General features: G+C 45.7%; 1 protein-coding gene across 1 annotated transcript in view; it reads right to left on the reverse strand.

Moving 5' to 3' along the window:
- Window positions 1-3,431: 3,431 nt before the first annotated feature.
- T265_07408 (hypothetical protein) overlaps window positions 3,432-21,844 on the reverse strand; it is a gene marked incomplete at both ends in the record, with an annotated part of 33,944 nt that continues 15,531 nt past the window's right edge. The window contains 4 exons of the mRNA XM_009172918.1: window positions 3,432-4,164; window positions 9,285-9,405; window positions 14,019-14,241; window positions 18,734-19,527. Of these exons, the coding sequence (XP_009171182.1) occupies window positions 4,083-4,164; window positions 9,285-9,405; window positions 14,019-14,241; window positions 18,734-19,527 (1,220 nt within the window). The remainder of the gene's footprint in view (window positions 4,165-9,284; window positions 9,406-14,018; window positions 14,242-18,733; window positions 19,528-21,844) is intronic.

Here is a 21,844-nt window from a genome sequence, read left to right on the forward strand (position 1 = left end):
TTCAGGGTTTTGACCTAACCTACCTGAATAGCGTCAGTGGTAATATTGGTAACAAGGACTCATCGGTTAGTTCGTTCACCCAGACATTTCGTTCTCCATTCGATTGCGTTGTTGGGTGCTGCGCTGATCCATTCACCGTTCCTTCGGACAACGAAGAAATTTTTGCAAATCAGCCTAGTTCGACAAACAAGTCAACAGCCAACTAGGCTCAACAAAGAGTTGCTTAAGAGACTCGAAGGTATGTATTTACAAATTCAGGCAGTATATCGACAAACATATGGCTTTGTTCCTGCTCCTGAAGAAGAGCAAGTTTTAAGACAAACGATTCGGCTAGTTGGCAATTCGAGGAAGGAGGACATAGGCTGAGTGGATCGATCAGGCACTTGAGCTCGTATGGCTAACTTCATATAAGGGCTAGGTTAACGGTTGCATTGTTCTGCAGTGACCATGGCAACCCGGCTGTTGGGTTCATTCCTCTGCAGCCTGCCAGATCCATCAGTTTTTACCATTTCGCGGAGAATACTTGAGTCCTGAACGATTGTTTACTTCGCAACTCAAGCTAAACAAATTGCCGGTTGCTTTGTTTCAGGTGAGTATAGCTGATTATTCGCATGATCTAGCTAACTAAATGAAGTCAAGACAGCGCATGAAACCGCGAAGCACCCATACGGTGGTGTTCCTGTTTTTAATCCAGTGGTACCTCACAGATATGGGGTGTTTTTGCACTCCGATTGGTGAAGTTTCTGCTGGCACGAAAGGTTTACACAAGAAAAACGAATTACAAAACTGACCCTTTACATGGTGCTAGAGATTTTTTATGAGGGGGGGAGGGGGGCGTATTCACGGTGCGAAAGAAAAACGAACTGTCTAGACCACTACCATCTTCGAATTCCTAGGAAACTGGAAGCCAAAATAACACTGTCTAAGGCCGTAGCTGTCAGCCTGTTTCTGGATATGCTGCCTCTTCAGTCAATTCTGGGAAGATGTTTTTCCCACAAAGTATTACTGACTGGGTGGAAAAATTCCAAATCTGCGAAGACTACTCGCAAGTAGCTGCTTGCAGCAGCTGTATTCTGAACGCAGCTGTAAACAGTGTGGCATTCGGCTACTACAGTTAATCAGTTTTTCCCAGGTTACTGTTTTATGAAAACAGTTTGTGTAAAGGTCAGATCCTAATAAGAACACAATACACTTTCTAATTTTGAGAGAGATCTGCCGATGGGACACTGGCTAATCTCCTGGGTGGTTCCAGGAAATACTTCGGAAAAGTACTCCCGGGGAGGCCTTCAGTCTATTTCGGTGTAGAAGCAGCTGACTTCGGCGCAAATGTCAATACATGAGTGACCAGTTCATTATTTTAACAGGTACATAATGAAGGCAGAGGGTTCCCGTTTGTTATTAGAAACTGACTTACAGATGTCCCATTCGTAAAACTACCGAGACGTGATGTACTAATTGTACAGAGTTTGCAGNTAGTTGATGAAGAGTTGAATGTAACCGTGGTGTGTGCCGGTTTGTGTGCCTCCGTGGCTAACCAAACTGCACTGTGGGGTGCCCGTGTACCATTCGCGGAGTACCATACAAGGTTGGTTAGCAGTCAGAGGTCCAATTAACAAAATCCCTTATTTGTGTGCCTCCGTGACTAACTGAACTGCACTGTGGGGTACTCGTGTACCATTCGCGGAGTGCCATACAAGGTTGGTTAGCAGTTAGAGGTCCAATCAACAAAGCCCCTTGGCCCTCCAGGTTGGGGGATAGAGCGTGTCCTCTAAAAATGGCAACGCATTGGCGTTTCTCGCCCCACACCACTGCCTTGCGGTCAGGCGCTAGTGGATGACCTCAATCGTCCTGCTGTCTAGGTCTGGGCAACCTGGCAGTACCCCACTCCAAGTACTATCATCATATCTATAACGAATCCAAGTCGCCCGAATGAGTGGCTGAAGGTGTAGGCACGGGATAGCGCCAAGCCCCTTCCCCGTCCACAAGGCTTTCATATAGATTATGGTTGAGACAGTAAAGTATGTGTAGAACACTGGTGTTATGCTGTCAATGTTAGTTCTTCGCCACGTTTCACTCATAATGTCAGGGCCCATATTGCACGTAGTATGTACTTCACGATCAGCGATATCGCCACAACTTCAAGCAATCGGACTAGTCAACTAGGCCTCGTGTATGTGCACGTACAGTCCAGAGACGGGTGTAGCGGGAACGGAGATAGAATTTGGTTGTACGAGCACATTGTGCGATCGGTGGTTACCGTGATATCTTGCCTTAGTATCTGTGTAGAACTGCACGGATTAGCTTCAAAAATGTTGAAACGTCTCACATACGGACAAAATTCCGCAAACAATTAAAAAAAACAAGTAGTGTTTGATGTTTGAAAAATCAGATGAGTCGGACTAATAACCGTAGTTTTCCGAAAACTTAGTCTACCATCCCCTCTAAACCTTTGTAACTCCAATTTTAGGGGATTTGCCGTGCCGAAAAATAAGCTCACCCGTTCTGACCCACTCGTCACATGTTGATGGATTAGTGCGAACACACTCACCCAATATGTCAGGAGTCCAGGGCTAAAACACCAGACATGGCGAGACGTTCGAGCGAAACTTCGAATCCGTGATTCCCCGCTTTTGTGCGGACCAATCGAAATAATCTTTTAAAGCAAAACGAGCGCTGTTTTGCCGCTCATTATATGTTAATTCTGAGACAGGACAACGACGCGAGTGCAGTCAGCTACACTGAACCTTAGCGTTCGAGAATGCGATTTATGCAGTATTCCTCCCCGACTTCCGAGCAACGAAATCATTCTAAGGTATATTTCGAAAGGAAACAACCGTTCGCTTATAGGTAGAGGTCATTGCAGTGGTGGAATTCAATAGCTCAGATTGCTACGCCTGTATCCGATAGGTGGCCCATGTGTAGAGGTACTTCCGAATCCAACGATACCTCAAACTCCTCATCCAATGTGCCAGTTAACAAAATATCAAGGAGGATGAGGTGAGGTGTTCTGCTTGAGTACGAGTATTCACAGATTAATGGTAGTCATAAAAACTCATGCGGAGCGCTGCGGTTTCGAACGTTCCTAGGACCCAATGAGACGCACGGTATTGGTGATTTCGAAGAAGGTTGGGAGAGTTATCATGTCCGCGCCTTTGCGTATTGGTTTGCTTCACCCTAAAGTATAAACCGATAACGCAGAGAACCTGACCTGACGGCGTTTTCATCCGGAATTTACCCAGACAGGGTTGAATTGTTAAATGGAGAACGGAACTTCAGCAAAATAACTTGAAGGAGGTAGGGCAGCTCGCACACCGTAGGATAGCCTGCCAAAAGACATCGAAATGACACAGTACTAACAGTACACAAACTTCACGGATATGGCACACAAGTATTCGACTTAAGACGTAGTCCTCAAGAGTCAACCATACCGACAGACGTGTTGAAAGGGAGAATGCAAACAGTTGAAGATAAGACTCATAACCCATTCCGACAAAGACAAACAGAAGACCGTTGACGATAGCAGGATTATTAGAAATTGAAATTAACTCCAGACGAGAACCTAGACAAGTCGGTTAACCAAGCCTGGACTGACCTGACCTGATAATCATACTCGATGGAAAATGAAGCACAATGATTTAGCAAATTCGTTGGACATTGAAATCTGTTGTGCTTCTGAACGGTCTTTCTGGGTCCGTGTGTGGTACTTAGAAACAGATGGGGAGAGATTAGCCAATCGACGGATCGCAACTGAGGAAGAGAGGAAGAAATCAATCAAAAAACGGCAACGTTCACGCATGAGATTAGCAAAAAAGAAGTTGAAATGTAAGCAGTGAGTAATCGGTGAAAGACGCTCTTAACATCAACTACACGGTGGATGAACGGCGGTGTGGAGAGTGATGAAAGTGTACGGACAATGGAGTGAGGGAGAATCTAGACAATTGGCGGAAGTAGGGAGCGAATGCGCGTAAACAGGATGAGAATGTGAAGAGGAGCAGACGGACTGTGCTTGATCGATGGCGAAGGAATGGCGCGCTTGTGAACAGGCGCCGATGTGGAGACAGGCAATTCGCTTCAACCGATTGTTATCCCATTGGATTTTCGGTTGGAGCGACCATTGCAGCGCTATTGTTTTGACGACTGGGGTCCATGTGCGTTCCGTCGGCTCTAAAATTTTGAAGATAAATGGCGAAACGAGATTACCACGATATTTGATAGTTATGGCTTGAAAACGGCGCCCAGCTATTGAATGCTTTCGGCTCGGAGCTGTCATGCAACTCAAGGGAAGAAAAACACCTGAGCTAATGTCCAGTCTACACAAGGGCAACCAGAAGTCACGGCTAAACTGAAGCCGCATAGTCTTCTGACTCGGTTGAGGTGCGTCACAAATTTCCGTGCTACATCCTTCAAGAAGCTTTGATTGTCACATTGTGATATGAACTGTCAGAGGAACAAAAGCTTGTGGCTCATTTGGACGAGCGTCCTTCACAGCTATATTTTGTTAACTTAGCGCAACCAGAAAAAGGCACTCGTGGGTTAAAAGAAACGCAAGAAAACGACGTTGAAATCTGAGAGGAATAAACAGATGACAGAATAACATGTTCGTACCATGAAAAGGACATATGTGCGACCGAACAATGAGGCTTTCGTTTCATCTCCGAAGAGTGAGTCCGCAGTTCCAATTGTATGTGAACTCGAATATCAACAAGCTAAGGGATTTTAGTGTCTACAGAAATCGACAGCACGTAGGACCTAAGAAAATACGAGATCCAAGTGTGTCTACAGTGAAATATCCAATCAAAATTTAAGACTACTGTTTGGTAATTATCAGACCCACCACATCGATAGACAAGAAGTTAGACAAAACGTTCCTACTATTCACCAGTGGTTAGAGGGCTGGTTAAAACCACAGCATTCCAGTCTTCTGTCTTCCCTTACCGTTAACTTTACCTCAAGTTGTTCTCTCTTGCCTTTATTCCTAATTTCTCAGTGGAGCAGACCATTCAGTAATCGGCTAGAGCCACCCGATCAGAATGCTCTACCAAAGTTGCATATTTCTTCGGATAGCTTATAGCGTGTTTCAGTCGGAAGACTATCACAGGTAATAGCCCCATGGAGAGCATTCTCCCACGATCTAGTGTGCAATGCACAACAGAGGACGGGTCAAGAACAGCGCTCGCCTCCATTAAGACCTGGAAAAACCCAAGCAAAGCCAGTCGTATAGGAAAGGATCGCGTTGTGTGTGAATAGCCGTCCAACAACACGATAGCTCTTACCTGTAGTGGCTTCTGATGGACAGTACTGTACTGCGACTTCTGTCCATTCCAAGTATGAACTATGGGAACTACAGAATGCCAAGTGAGATATGAACTCGATCGGATAAAACGCAATGAGATGTTAGGCTTAATCCGTGTAACAAAACTGAATAGACGTATGTATTTCGAGTGTAGCCTGGTCCTAAAGGATTTCAGTTGGATACATATATGCTGCTTCCGTTAAGACTTCGTTTTCCATCGGAAATAAGTTCGACCACGAAAGTCGAAGAAAGGATCGCTGATGATACTGGCAACCGTGCTGTAGATCTGGCAGAAGTAGGACGTTTCTAAATGGTAGTTGAATGCTGGCGTGAACTCAGCAAGCTTACCTAGCCGGTGATCTTTGGTCTCACTTCGCCTATTCACTGAAATCGAATGTTCGGAAAGAATGTTAAACACTTACGACACTGTTAGGTGAATGAAGCAGTAACCCAGATAGGAACGTCATCCAGGATGTAGTGACTCGATTTAATAAACAAATTTAAGGCACTTTTTGTCCGTAAAGGCCACCGCACACCGTAGGTGTATCACTTAGGGCGGTAGCAGTACTGACGATGGAAGTATTAGAACCGAAAAGTCCCGTTCTACTACCCTCTAACATCAGCAGATGATGGAGGGGTATTAGCAAGATATAAAATGCGGCTGAATGTGTTCCAGCAATACGAACTGTGACAGCTTTGTGTAGAAGGGTGACTGCTTACACCTATTTGTGGTTGTTCACGTACAACCACGGTACCTCGCCAATAAAGATAATAATAAAAAAAGATAAGATAATCGTTCGGCTGTAGCACCTTTTCGGTTGCCCAAGCCTAGACAGGGGAATTCGAGATGCAGAGGTTGGGTTCGAACTTTCCGATCAGTAAATTTGCTTTCAAACTACTGAGCCATCTCACTGAAGTCTTAGAAAAGGAGCGATCGGGTCCAGAAAAGCTCAGATGCAAAGCGTTTCCATCTGTGGTAGTACCGCAATTAAAGCAGCACAGGGAGATTAGGCATGTGCCCCTCCACCGACCCGGCACGGTGTGGTTCATGGTCTAATTAGCTGTTGGAAATCACTTGATTACCAGTGTACGGTCGAAGTATTTCGTCCGACTGGCCAAAGCACTTGAATCATCAACATCATCATCATCATCATCATCATCAACGACAGCATGACATCAGTGCTCAACACCAATGCTTCACTGCCGTACAGCCATGACTTATTTGAAAGCCTTATTGTAAAGAAAAGAATAAAGGTGGATGGGGGAGGGACTCAGCCTTGAGGTCATTGCGTCCACTTGATGAATTTCATTGGGGACAAAAGCATTGGCACAGCTGAGCTTCTCGGGATTCGAGCAGGTCAACAGTCAGTGTCTGCAAACGTCAACAACTGGATTGAGTGGGGACCACACCTAAAAAACCTAATGAGTAATCAGTTAGAAGTGCGCCATGACGTCGTCTGGAACTTGTACAACATACGGCTGAGGAACGCCTATCTATACAGGCCCTTTACACCAAACTTCATAACATCGCCATCAGAGGAGGGAGAGAGCAAAATCAGTTTTGACATCACAACCAAAAGTTTATGTAATTATATTTAAAGCCTCAGAATGAAAAGACGAGAAAAAAGTGGGTGAGAAAGGGGGGGGGGCATATACCACCAAGATCTCGGTCAGACAATATGGAAGGAAACTGACAGCAAGAACGCTACTGAAATCGATCTGCCATATTTCAAGAATCCAGTTAAAGGTTTGGTTCGTTAGTGCATACCACCCACTGCGTGTGGTGTACACCCGAAGAAACGTATGTATTCGGTTAAAGTTACTCGGACATAATGGCATTACGTAGAATATGATGGCAAGCCTTAAGCCAATGGTGCTGCCCCTCAAACTAACCTATTCACTGGCTTGTATTAAGTCAAAGTGCAAATTCGGAGACGGTAACGTAGCAACCCAGTGACAGCGGTAGGATAAACTAAATAGGCAGCAGCAGTGAAAGAACAAAACCAGAAACGGGCTTTTCAAGATAGCTTGTCTTTTGACATCGATAGGGGTTCCACGTAGCTCTAATTGTCATAGAACCCATATTTTTGAGCCTATGATTAGAGAACCGAAAAGATACCCCAAGGGAGCCGGTTTAACAACTTCCTGGTTCCACCTAAATAAAGTAACGAAAAGACGATGGGGTTTTCCCTGATTTCCCTGCAAGCATGCCAGGCCAATTGCTTCGCTTTTGCAGGCAAAATGGGAGGGTTTATTCGAGCGTAAAATTTGCGCTCAAATTAGATGCTTGATCAAATGAAGATAGGTGTATCGAGCCTAGTTACCACCAAGATAATTGGATCAGAGTGGTGGTCAAGTAGAGTTCAGGTTCCTTCAAACACCCGAGATGGCTCATTAGTTAAGGAGCGACAGGAAGCTCCACGGCTCGAATCCAACATGTGCATCCCGACTGATTCTGTCTAGGCTTGGGTAAGCTTGCAGTATCTAAGTCCTCGTGCTTCTTTCGGGTGGCAAGGCAGCCGGGCGCCGAAAGGGTGCCACAGATGAACGATTTTTCAAACACTGAAAACCTGATTGTTTCGATGGCGTGTATCTGTTGGTTACACGTACAAAAACTAGTCTGGTACGAATACGGAGTGAGGCGTTCCGGTACTCCTGTTGTTGAGGATTCGTTTATATGGCAGCTGAAGGGAGTCAGAAAGTTAATGGAAAATTTACTAAATGCTTCCTCATTTCATTCCCTCTTGAGTCTTCCGTTTTCGTGATAGTTGCAGCCTGCTAACACCGTTCACGATCGAAAAATGCATTGACTAGGAATCGATCATGGCCTGCTCGATAAAGAACGTGGAGCTTAATAGCAATTAAGCTGTGTACGTTCAACAGACTGAGATCGAGCGTAGGCTTAAATCGATTGTACAACACCCACTGCACAACAAGGTCAGTTAAGGTAGTCCGGGTCAAGTGACCGAATGTTCGAAAACGATACACCAGCTGTCTACATAATCTCCTCTTCTCAAGAAACAACAGAGCAAAGTTCATGTTTCGAGTTTCGTGAGGTGAACACTGATGCTGATTCCCAATAAAGATCAAAAACCTGTATCGTATCCTTGTGATCATTTGATCACGCGACTGGTTCTTCCTCTCATGGGACGACCGCTCCTCCCAACTAAAACCGTTCCGATTATTATCTGTGTACAAAGTGACACCCGCCGCAAGTGGTCGGACTAGTTTATTTGGTGAATAGATGCGAGAAACAGCAAAGTACAGAGTAGCTCCGAAAAATCGATCGAGGTGGGTGCGACGTTACTCATTCCCGATTAAACTTGGTTGAATTCACCATGGTTGTCCACCACAAGGAAGCCAAAAAGGAGGGTAGCTAGATTTTATCGGTATTCTGTTAACGAACCTCTAAGCGTTAACGAAATCCACCCTACTGGAGGCAGTTAAACCGATAGGCTGCCCAGAACAAAACACGGGTAATCGAGAAACCGTGGATAAAATTTTCAACCATGGGCGTTTACCTTAATAAGTGCGTTTATCCAAGATGAGTAGTGAAATGATAGTCTGGCCATTTGGTTGCGCGCTACGCTGAGAAATTTGACGAAGAAACGTTTCATCTACAGGCAAACTGACAAATTCGGTGTACGGTTGGCGAATGCGCAGGAGTACGTTGTGCGCCGGTGCGTATAAAATTCACTCATCCAGAACGACATTGACCGAAAATAGTCCATCGAACACTCTTCGAACTCCTTCTATTAACCATGAAGGGATCTAGTGGGTGTTGTTGTTGCATTCAACCTAAATTACCTCAGTCACACAAGCGTGTATATCATCCTCGTAAATCAGTGGTTTTCACAGTTACAAAGGCCATGCATTACCTTCTACAAAAGAGAAATCTCTTTTACCAGTGATCTGCCCTGCTGCTCTCCATAACGGATTCACAGTACGTCCGGCAAGAATGGGGTGGAAAAGCTGCACCAGTGCAACTTACGTGGTACCATATCCGTAGTAGTACGGATTTGGAGGAGCTTCGGCAGTTCCAGGATAACGAGACGAGAGCCCGGGTTGGGCGGGGTCAGTATGACCTGCGGGATACTGCGAAGAGTAGGCGGCTGCGAAAAAAGGCCAAATAGGGGAATAAAAACAACCATAAGCCATCAAGCAGTATTCAGTGTTTTGTCCGGTTCAACGAAGGAAAACAAGCAGACGACATTCCGATCGGGCGTGCGCAACCGATCGTGTCGAGTGACCTAGAGGAGTTCATATAAAGAAGCAGCAGCTATCGTCTTATTAGATGGTCACTCACAGGCGAACACATTAACAGCTAATATATGGCGTGACTAAACGTATCTCCACATGGTAGCGGTGTACACCGAAGCCAGTGTATCCACCAAGGTAGGCTTGAATGTGTTGGCAAACGCAGGTAAAGTAAGAAACAGGAGAAAAAGACAGTTAATGCACAACACGGAAAGTGAAGAGGCAGTCGTATTCTACACCACGTTGTCCTGTTAGAAGTGAACCGGATGAACAGAAGATCAAAGGACAGAAGCATTGAAGAACAGAGCCCAGACACATAAGATAGGGTGGCAGGTTTGCTTCCTAGACAGGGTCATCCCGAAAACGTTTGAAGTCGGACTGAAACCGCCCCATTCAAACATCTGTACTCGGTGAATGTACCAACAAACTTTATTGATATGTGCCTTACAACCGTGAATTCAGTCTAAAACAAATCCGGATCTTTGTTGGACGATAACTAAGCCACCGATGAGGGTGTGAAAACGAAGGGAGTTACATAGCTCTATTGGTAGACAGTTTACGCTGTCACCCGGGTGGGTACCGCCACCCCAAATTATAAAGGTCTCATGTGGTTCACTACACCAAGCCTTTCAGCTGGATGCCGGTCTTTCACTCATCACACATGAAATTATATACGACAAATATACATTGTTCCATTCCCTCACACGACCTCAAAGGCTCATTTGGTAACAACTGCAGAGCGGACACCAACGCCAACTCGGTCCACCAACCCCTGTCTTGTTACTCACCTGTCGTATTCCCCACTGGGAATCAAATCTGCGGAACTGACGACTTCACCCACAAACGATTTTCGAACAGTACGTTTTTCCGTTTTAAGAGTGGTGTGTACCTGAACATAGTCATCCTTACTTCTTTCCCAACTTCCTGCCCTGGACTCATACTCCTGATATTCAACTAAATTAGATTAGACTGAACTTCCTCCGCACATATCGACCGCGAATAGGTAACGATGCATCGTCTCTTTGCAGTCTGTTGAACGTTAACTGTGAACAAACATTTTCAGTCTGATGCAGCTGCGCAAGTTTGCATTTTCGGCGAGTTCAATGTCCACAATAAGGAATGGTTCCCACACAGATATTCAGGGCTGTGGCCGTTTTTCCCCTCAGCTGGTCTGCTTTGCAACCAGCATTGCTGATCACAAGAGTAGCACTATCCAAAATATGGATATCTTTTTAGCGACCCACTCGAAAGATTATGTTGTGACCTCTTCGGCCTTTCCCTTATTCCAATTACTGCTTTACCACTTTATCGCTCTCTCCCAGGATCCACTTACCTCTCGTCGATACTGTTACGCTAAATGGGATGGTACACGTCCATTAATCTTGAAAGTGTTGCCTTTCGGAGGACAGTTCAGTTTTTCCTAAGAACTTACGGCTGTGCTCCCCGATCGCAGGAGCCATTTTTTCAAACCAGGAAAGCAACCCCCTTCCCCAAAAAATGTTTTAACCATGCGTATCCGTGGGTAGTGGAAGAAAAACAGACTACACAAACACTAGCCGGTGCCTCCCTGTTTATCGGCAAACGCTGGCTACGTTGCTGCACGTAACACTTGCTCAGCTGTGACTGAAAGAGTCAAGGTTAAATTCATCGCGGAAAAAGCAGCCCGGCTTCGAAAGCGCCAACCGCAATTCGTTCCTTTTGGAGTCTGGTCAAGGCAGTCCGTCATAAGTTCTGTTCCTCCGCATTCTCCCCATACATAACATACTTGGAAGTGCCACATCTCCCTCATTAGAAAAAGCATATCTCCGGTTAGCCTATTGCCTCTAGAAGCTTCACTTTCTCCCTGTAGCCGCTAACACAGCTTCTAAAACTCATTCACTTTTGCCGATTACCATCGCGAAGCGTGACTACGATGTCCCACTAGAAGTCACCAATTCTAAACCACTTGGCCCGGATGGTATCTCCTCGTTTTTGACTTTGAACTCGCCTAAATCATTTGAAGTCTTTTTCGTCTAGCCTCGTCCACCAATATTTTCCCATCGGGGTTCCATCTCTGACCCGAATAGCTACCGGCCAGTCTTCACCACCCCCATTCTGTCCAAAGTCCTCGGAATAATTTTCACCAAACAATTCTTTCGCGATCGTGAAGACAGCTAATATTAGTTCAGGTGCAAGCGCGCCGCGGGTGGTATGTTGCAAGTAAGAATGAATGATGTCATTCTTTAAACTCAGAAACTCAGCCCTATATCTATGCTCTCCAACATATTTTTTCTTCCTTATGTGAGCGACCTCTTGTCTACCGTTGATTCTTCGGTACTTGCCTTTGTGGAAGACCCCAGTTTGCATTTCCCTTCGTCCTACTCCTCAGACTGTGCGACTACTGGACACAAACCACCACTAACCCGAACACCAATTCCGCCAGCATCCTTCACTAGGGGTTGTCGATCTCAGCAGCTTTCAACCTTTCCAAGAACTCCGTTTTCACGTCTCTCTTCGTAATTCCGCTCCTGTCCTTGTCGTTTATCAAGGAGGTAGCGCAGTCCATCGCCTTGTTCGGCGACGCTTCAGTGCTTAGACGCATAATCCGAAAAAAAAACGAACAAAATCGATGGCCGTATAGATGCTGTAACGATACTGCGACAGAACCGCGGACGGCCACATCAGAGAACATGGGCATGGGGGCAAGTATACGCTCATGCCCGAAATCCAGCCTGTTATGACTTTTCTTTGTTCCACATAGCATTACTTCGGCCTCTTAGTGGTGGCATAATCAACTGCGGAGGATTATTCTTCATGGACGCGTTGGATAGTTTTGTTTAACCCGACTTTGTATGAAACAGTCAGCATCATACGCGCCTACAGTGATCGACTTGCAACATCACCTGTAGATTATCGCCTTACCAGGGTGGAACAGGGTGGACGATACGACGTCACGATCCATGAGACGTTGGTTAAGTCCTAAGCACAGTAATCGTCATTACCATGGATGTTAACGGACAGGAATCGATCCCATTATGAGATTGCTGAAGTGCCGCAACTGACTCCTAACAGATGGCAAGCCAGCAATACCGGGATTATCCCGAGATTCGATCACCTGATGTCACCAGTATTGTTTGGTATCTGGTCGATTGAGTCGCTGGACTTTTAGTGTTCAAGTGTTGCCCTGCAAAGAGGTAGGGTTCAATCACTGTCATTCGATAGCACACACTGTAGTCAGAACTCCGGGATTTTTCACTGGGGGTTTCGACCTGCCAGCGAAGACAATCAATGCTAAAAAGCCGACAAGCACTGTACGGCTGTTTCATCTTTGTTGGGAACCACCAGTAGTGTGCATCTCACAAAACTCAAAGAGTTTCGAACCCGTGACCTTCCGGCCGTTAGGCCAGGAGCGGCTGATCAGCAGTGTGATTTGCTCTTACTTAGGCGGGCATAGCACCACTCACCATCAATCACAAAAACCACACCAAGTATCAGCATCACCATACCGGAAATTGCACAATTCGCTGTTTCAAATAGCACACTCACAGTGCCGGACAGACTGAACCAAGTGAAAACGCGAAAGTCTCGAAGCAATGACCGCTGGGGACCTACCATAGCAAGCGAACGAGAGCACTAGCTGATCGGGTGGAAAATATTGGTGTGAAGAGCCGATAACCGAAACAAAAATACACAAAAAGTGACTGAAACCAGCCATAATTGCATCGTTTCTTGACACGGCCCCACAAAAGACAGTTTTATTCATAACGTTGCAGGCCAATCACCCATCGTCAACAGTGGAATCTAAAACACACAGGTAATACAAAAAAGCGCATCAACAGCGGACGAATGGCTGAGTGTTACATGATCAGAAACACGGAAACCAGATGCACTGCTTTGAAGCCCTGGTAAACAGTGCTGGCTAGTAAACCATGAGCAATAAGAACTAACTGATGTCAGTTTTGGACAGGTAGTGGGGGTCCTGTCCTTTTGGTTAATGAATGCTTACTTATAGGCTGGAAGATCCATCACTATGTATAAGTCGTCATGACGACATTCTGTGATCAACACGTTTACCTAAAACCGGACATTGTTGTAACAGATTGACTATCGGAGTAAACGGACTGGCAACATAGCGTGTTCGAGGAACCCGTAGTCAAGGCAACCAATGAAAGATTATCTGAAAGCCGCGTGAACAGCGTGTCGAATGATTCCTGCAAAGCAGGTTGAGTGCTTACGGCTCACACACAATGCGATCGACCAAAATACATTCACCGGTACTGTTGGTTGTTCCAGTAATTCGGACAGTGCGGGAAAGCGACCACAGCAATTGCTTTGTTTATGGACGTAGCTATTCCACCCAAGTAAATATACGGAGTGCTCATATACACGAAGTAAGGGAATAAACGTCTTTCCTATAAGTCGAGTCAATAATTTCGAAAACTAGGACCATCTTCTCTTCCCGAAAATACGAAGGATCAAAATGACATACCTGGAAAGACATCGCTCACTGCATAATGTTGCTGTTGCTGCTGGTGTCGGGAAGACGTGGGATTCGCGTCCACTGGATGTTGTGTCGCTGAGTAGTAGGCTGGAGGTGGGTACTGAGCTGAGCTCAGTGGCTGAGTGGTGGCCTGAGGATACTGACTCGTGCAGGTCATGTGACTAGGGTACATTGTTTCCGGTACGGCAGTGTAAGAAACACCCGTTGAGGGCTGTGAATTAGAGATTGTGGATAGTACATTTGAAAACAAACCGTGTACTAGAGTCGGAAACAAGCACGAGAGCACGACTAAGATGGGAAGTTGTACTTTTTTAACTGACAACATCGGTAGACAAACTGTTCACCAACACAAGATAACCAGCAAAAGCCGACATATTGATGACGACATAAAATACGTGATTGACTGACAACTGAAAGGGATTCGTCAGCCAACAGAAATTGGCCCTGCATTTGCGCGCATGAGAACATAAATGGTTTATACAGAGCCGAACGTGGTGTTGCTACGTGCAAGCCGACGTAGACTCAATGGAATAAGGTATACAAGCATGCACACAAGCACCTGTTGAGAGTCATCTGTCGGTCTGAGGGTACTGGCGTAACGATAAGCACCGACACCAGTTTTTTTACGCCATGGTGCTGGTCTTATCAACCAAGTGCGTCAGGTTCCAATGAGACATCGCAGTTTCGCCTAGAAAGATCACCATTGGCGCGCAATTTACAGGGTAATGGAATGCCAGGAAGATTACTACTGGAACCTTCGTCTCGTAGTATGGGAGTAGGTTTGGGTAGGTGTTGCTTAGATATCTCAACAGACCTCGTCAGATGTGGACTGGAAATGAAGGAAACCTAACTAACCGATTCATTGACACTTTTCTGGTGGTATGCAGTGTGTAGGCTGGCGAGCCTATTTCGGTTAAACATGTGCATGCGAAAGTTGTCACTGTTAAAAACCTCCTAGAAGTCACTAGAGGGGTGGTCCATTTAGAAGGGTGCCAACTGCCTGTGATGGGAAAACTCTGCAGATATAGAGTTCAAAAACAGGAAACATACTGATATGCCAGTGTTGATATGAACTGGAATGCTATGCGGCTGGATTAATTGGGATTCTCCTTTTTTGGGCGAAACGGATCTTAAAAGTGTAATTAGCTGGTGAAAGTGCCGTGAATGGGGGAAAAGTAATCGATTCACGCCGTTCATCCGCAGTAAGGTTTGTATATCCTTTTCAGATGCCTCGTCAAGGACAACTGAGACAATCATGACAACACCAAGAGTGCGAGAAGTGGAGTCCCGAACAACGAGTTTCCAAAAGGATTCATTGCCACCTTTCGCACAAACCGGTGCTAAATGTGAGGCGAGGGAGGTCTTAATAAGAGCATTAACGGCTGAGAGGCCGGTTGACAACCGCACGGGTAGTGTGAGCCCTTAAAACAGTCCGGCAGAATGGTTTTCATTTGCGCTGGTGTTGGGTGGAATCCTGCACGGAAACCGTTTTACCGCTCGCACCTAGGCACTGTTACAGCCAAAAAGTCTATTCCGCACCCGATCCGCTGGCCGGTCCAGCATCAAAGCGAGCTCCAATTGACCAAAAGCGTGGACCCAACAGCCAATTATAATCCAGTATCCACCAAATGTGGGTTGCCAATGCCGCGTCCAGAATGCGTCGGAATTTCGAGAATGTTGTTGCCTCGTACACTTTAAATACAGCGCGCTGTACATATGTTTTTGGCCCGATTTTTTTGGAATTTAATACAAGTAGTGCGCAGTTAGCAGTTCTTTTGGCGAGAACGCTAGCTTGGAAAGTTCAGACGGAGGAGTGAGCTGAGGTATTACCGTTATCATAGTTTGCTTCACGCATGAAGCTGCTGACGCAATGAATCTTCACCGGCAGAGTTTTTTGGCGATCTAAAATACGAGCAGAGAAATTGTGTTGTGTAAGATATCAGCACAAAAAGTCTTTCGTAACGAACGTTCAGTATGGTGACAGCGGGTCGCGAAGAGGCCATCTTCACTCACTTCTCGAAGAATTAGGGATTTCCTTTTGTGAATAAGCTCTGCATAAAACACATTAGAAACTTGAGGGCAAGTTTCATTGACGAAAAACGGTGCAACAAACACCAATGGGGTTAAATAAATCATCAAGATCGCTTCTCTCAAGTGATCATGACAACGCGGGCGCAGTGGTTTTACTAAATCCTTAGCGTTCACAAAATGGATAAAGCGGACTTCGCAAGTACCGTTCCTTGACAGGTGAATTGCAGTCAAATTCTTGTTCCTCCTATGAGTGCCCCACGGAAGACCGAAACAACCGGATAGGCTTACTATTACACACTAAGGACCGAGCAGCTCTAGGAAGTGGACGATTCTGCCCGGTTCTACCACGCTACTCCTTGGGATGAACCCCTGTATCTATATTTTGGGTTGGTAATCTGGGGTGGCCCTTGTTCACATATGGGTTCGAAGTGTGCCTTGTCCGTTTACCGGTATTCGCTTGTTCGCTGTCTTCATGACTATTCCCAAGGGCACGATGACCAGTATTCTGTCCGTTAACCTTGGTAATTCGGTTGCAAACGTTGTAACCAGTCGAGGTGACACTATGAGTGCGTCGTTGCAACAAAATTGCCAAGCTCGGCTAAAGAACACCGGCGATTTATACAGCTTGAGTTAGCAACACTTCGTTCAATAGAGTACGATTTCATGAACAATGACAAAGAATTTTTAATATAACCGACGTTTAGGGCGTGACAACTGGGTCCCAGTTATGAGTCATACGGTTCTGTTACACACTACACTAGATGACTCAGTGGTTAAGGTTCGCGGTTCAAACCCAAACCCCGGTATATCGACTTTTCCTGTCTAGGCTTGGGGAACTTGACAATATCTCAGCCCTCGTGCTTCCTTCTGCTGGGATAGTATAGCACCGAAAGGAAGCTACAGCTGTTATCAAGAGTTATCAAGAAAGTAGCGTGTTGACTTCACTAACTAATGAGCTGATTCGGAACATTGGGTACAACATTTAAGGTGTAAGATTTTGGCTGGAGATAATCGAGTTTCGGATCCAATTTTGCATTCCACGATCCCTATGCCCAGACGAAAGCGAGCCACCGTGGCCACCAAGTGTCTATTGATCGGTGGTCCCTCCACATGAGACAAACGTGGTCATAAGAGAACCCGATCGTTTATGGACTGAGCAAGAGGCTCAAGGCCCAGAGAACGTTTTCCGATCCATTGTCACAGCTTGAATCCATAGAGTGCGAAGAATGTGCCCGTGGAATAGAGTGCTTATCTGAAATAGTTATCCGCATTCAAATGGAGTGGTGATTTTCGGAAAATTTACTTCAGGTTAAACAGTTCTAGTCACAGGCACGGGCGAAATAGAATGGAGTACCCTGCTGATGACTGGATTCCAGTTGCTTAGTGATGGATAGTCAATTGGGCTATTTTATAGATTTTTTTTAAAAGTTTTCCTTATTTGACCAGAGGAATCTTGTCCCAAAAGCATGTGCATCAGTTGTTCTCTCTTTCGATACTGAAAGGGAATATTCAAGCTACACAAAGTAATTAACTTGCTTCCTTTCTGATCGCGTTCAGTTTTAGTGCTAAGTGGCTCCAATGCGATTGCAAGGCGAATGAATTTCTACAGAATGACCATATAGTCGACTGAAGCTGTAGAATTCCGTCACCCCCCAGCTGAAATCATCTCCTTTTTGTTAGGTATTCTCTCTATAAAATATAAAAAAAAAACAAATCGTAAAACAAATCGTCCAGATGCAACCCCTTTTCGGGTTGTCTACTCGTCATGAAACCCGAAGGCTCAGATACTACCAATTTGCCCAACCCTACATGGGAGCAGTCGAGATGTCGGCGGACCTTGAGATCAGCAAGTTTGCAACTTTACCTCTGAGTTACCTCGAGTCCTACTATAATACGAATTCGCTTGCTCCTGTGGAACAAGCTACAACAGCACAACAACGAGAAAGCCGTAATAGCAGGCATCCGAACGTATCCCTTCTCAGCTGGCCAAGGGATTGGCAGGGACATTTACCATTTCGGTTTTAACACGCTGAACACGGGAAATCGTGCAGACTGTATGGAGGCATTTACCGTCAGGTTGGCTCAAGGTCTCACGAGGAACGGGTAGCAGAGTATAGTGCAAGGCTGAAGTTGTCGCAATCCATATCCATAAGGCGGTACTGCGCATTCGGAAGTTTGTGTAGGCGTCCTAATTGATACGAACTGGCCCACTTGACGCAATACGAATGATGGAGCGACCACCGTTCACTCGAGCGAATACCACGTGCGATCCAGCATCTGGTTACCGTTCAGCCAAGCGTCTCTCTACTGTTGCTTCAAGTGACTGAAAACAACAGTCTGTGCACGTGCGCACATTGCTTTGACTGTGACGCTTGTCTTGCTGTCGTCCAGTCACTTTTGATCTATGAACGTGTGAGTCAGTAGAAAATTTATCGGATTAACCTACATATCAAAGTGTTTAACAAAATACCACCTTAGAATTGATAGTATCCAGGCTAAGGGGAATGCGGCTCATCATCAAGTCAGGTTTCAGTACTAGGTGTTCATCACCATTGAATGCACCACCAACGGCGCTCCTTGCGTTGGAGGTCCAGAGTTGGTAAACAAATTAGGAGAGTGGGTGCCGCCCGACACAAACCAAAGACGAATTGATCATAGCATAAAACTCTAACCTGATGCAAAGCTCCAGCGCCGTAAGGCACTCCTCCCGCGCCGGGTTGTGGGGCTCCGTACGCCCCCATTGGAGGCATGTACCCAGTTGCACCTGCTGGGATTGCACCTCCACCATAGTACGGTGCAGACAGTGGAGGTGGTTCGGACATCAGATCGTGGTACATTTGAAACGCGTCGAGCAATCGTTGGTTCAATTCCGACAACATCAGAACCCGCTTATCGACTTTCTCCAATTCCGGATCGACCAAAGGCGCCATTGCATTACACTCAGCCTCAAGCTGGGGTAGTTCGGGAGGATCCGGTCGAAACTCGCCAGTCGGATCAACCATACTGATTAGGCGTAGACACTCATCTAGTTTCTTTGCATCTAGTTGAACGGGTTTGCTGAGTTTCGGGGTTTCAGTGACAGGTCCGTTCATATCCTTCTTCTTAGATGACGGGCTTTCTTCGGTTTCACATTTGACAAACTGTGCAGGAAACAGACCCTCTCCTCGATGGTTGCTACCACGCCACCAGTTCTCGTCAGAATCATCTAATAGAACGATGAGCTCCCCAGCCTTGAAAGTCAACTCGTTATCTTCAGCGGCTTCGAAATCATAGAGAGCCCTGACACGGCCCTTGACTGGTGCCGCTTGAGCTCTGGGAAGAGTTGAGGCTGCAAATTCAGGATAGAGGTTGGATTTCCCCAAATTAGATGAAGCAGTAGTTGTGGCGGTGCTTGGTTGTGCGGTGCGTGACGGGCCGGAATCAGCGGGTCTTTTGTTCCCCGATTCTTTTAGTGACAATGCGATGGCTAGATGAACGAAATGAAAATGGGGTACATGGAAATGCTGACAGAAAACAACTGCAAGTTAATAACAATGAGGTGATAAACAGTGATGGATGGCATACCCGACAAGGCGCGTGAGTTAATAGGAAATCCTTTCAGCATGTGGACAGACAAAAGAAATTAAACCGCTTGCTCCTTGCAGATCTCATATGAAGCCATGAAAAGCTTTTTAATGTTACGCTGGTTAGATAGCATTTGGAGAAGTCATCTTTGTTACCAGATGCACATTATGCGAAGATTTATTGCCGCACACTTGGATCTTTTAATGGTATGAGGAGGTTTGGGAATTATACAACAGAGAATTTGGGTAAGGGTCGATGGCTGGTGCTTTGCTGACAATTTAACCGTCAGCGGTTCCAGGTCGTAGTATCAGACTTTTGGTCAGCGAGCTGATCCAGTGCTGACCTCATACGAATACTCCCACGTGGGTTTTAGGTAAGTGAGTTGCGGGCGCACATCACTACGATCGCGGTTGCAGAGTGGGAGTTGATAACTATTTCAAACGTTCCCTGGAAATGCCAAATGCGCAAGATTGTGTTGCGGTTAGACTGATATCCCTCGTTTACCGATGATGGGATCGACCGCTGTATTCTATCGACAATGGTGGATTTGGGTAAAGCATGATCTTATTAGTGGTTGTGGATGAATCAGGGAGGGAATTTAATATGCATGTCTCAAAGCACAACAGACTAATGTTTATTCTCTCGATTTCCAAACGGACAGACGACAACTGCTAACAGTGCTGTTCGAAGAGAACAAGATCACTTTTTCGAAATCCTTGGAGAACCATCGTTACGTCAATCACTTCATCCAATAAAAATTGAAAGAACCTCAGCAGTCCGTCAAAGGAGATTCGGACACAGTAATCATCAAAAATACACACGGGTCGTCCACCACCATCTATCACATGAAGGTGAGTTGCAAATTCCAAAAGAATATGAAAATAAATCCGACAGTTTAACTGATGCGACCTTTCGCGATCTAGTTACGCCGAAAACCCTGCGCTTTTCAATCGCGGGTTTCAGTGTACTAAAACGTGCCTAACATATGATTCAATCGACCGCTAAAGATCAAGTAACTGTGGTGTCCCATCATGTCGATTAGCTGCGCTTTACTTGTGAACGTCAAATCGCAATTAAAGCCTAACCACCAACATTATTAAGACGTAAACTTGTATCACTCGATCCCTCGTAGAAACGTGAGAGCAGCTGTTACAATGAGCCGATGGGTACTAAGTGCTCGTCTTAAGGGACCAGTCAGTGTATGTGAATTGATCCATGAAGGATTCTCACGAAAGACAACATGGATGCATGAGGTTTTAGAAATGCACCGTTTGAGACGATGAGCTCATCGGATCAATAGATTTAACTTTCACGCTAAGCGGACGGTTAAATTGTATTCCACATGGCACCCACTGGAAGACTTTAGGTTGAAAAGCTTGGATACACATAGTAACTTGGGGTGTGACGATGAACTGACGCAGGTGGCCAATATTCCTTATAGGCTTTCAATGGGTTGGTAAAGCAATACTAACGTGTATACGTTCGGATCGCCGTAGCAACGTGCAACCCAGCCCTGTGTACATGCCAACGATGAGCGACCTATGGGTTGTTCGCAACTGTCGTATTTGGTCAAAACCCGCGTTTACTATACCCGTTTGCACTGATCCAGTTTTTTAACCAAAATGTTAATCGGGGGCATTTCTGTGTTGTCAGCCACACCATGTTCAGACAATTGGTAAGACATAGATGTCAGACGTTGTCAAAAGCTACCCCGGACATCGCTATTGGAAGCACAGCACATAGCCATTAGCCTAAAATCAATGCTGAGATGGAGTGAGTGGCAGCCTAATGGCCTTGAGAGACACTCACTGGAAGGGGACTTCACCAGCCTTTTCACACTTGTGTTCCTGTCGGTGTTAAGGAATATGATGGTAAGAGCAAGTTGGAGAGACACTGCAGAAGCTCTATTGAATGAATGGTTTCCGATATTTTCACAATGCTGACGTCCTCAGGGCTTTGGTCCAGGATGGCCACAAAGAACTTGTGGTGTAGGCATAAAAGATATCGAAGCCAGAGTAGTACTAAGCGAGCACTTGAGCGGCAAGTTCACGCAAGCTGATTCCGATCGATAACTACGGAGCGACCAACGGCCGACTTCGAATCAAAATACAAACAATGCAGTGCTACGGAGCGTCCAACGGCCGACTTCGAATCAAAATACAAGGTATCTAATGAACCAACGCTTTACATTCAGCATACCTGGCGGTATGTGAGATGAT

The sequence above is a fragment of the Opisthorchis viverrini genome (assembly GCF_000715545.1).
Source record: "Opisthorchis viverrini unplaced genomic scaffold opera_v5_170, whole genome shotgun sequence".
Taxonomy (NCBI): Eukaryota; Metazoa; Platyhelminthes; class Trematoda; order Opisthorchiida; family Opisthorchiidae; genus Opisthorchis; species Opisthorchis viverrini.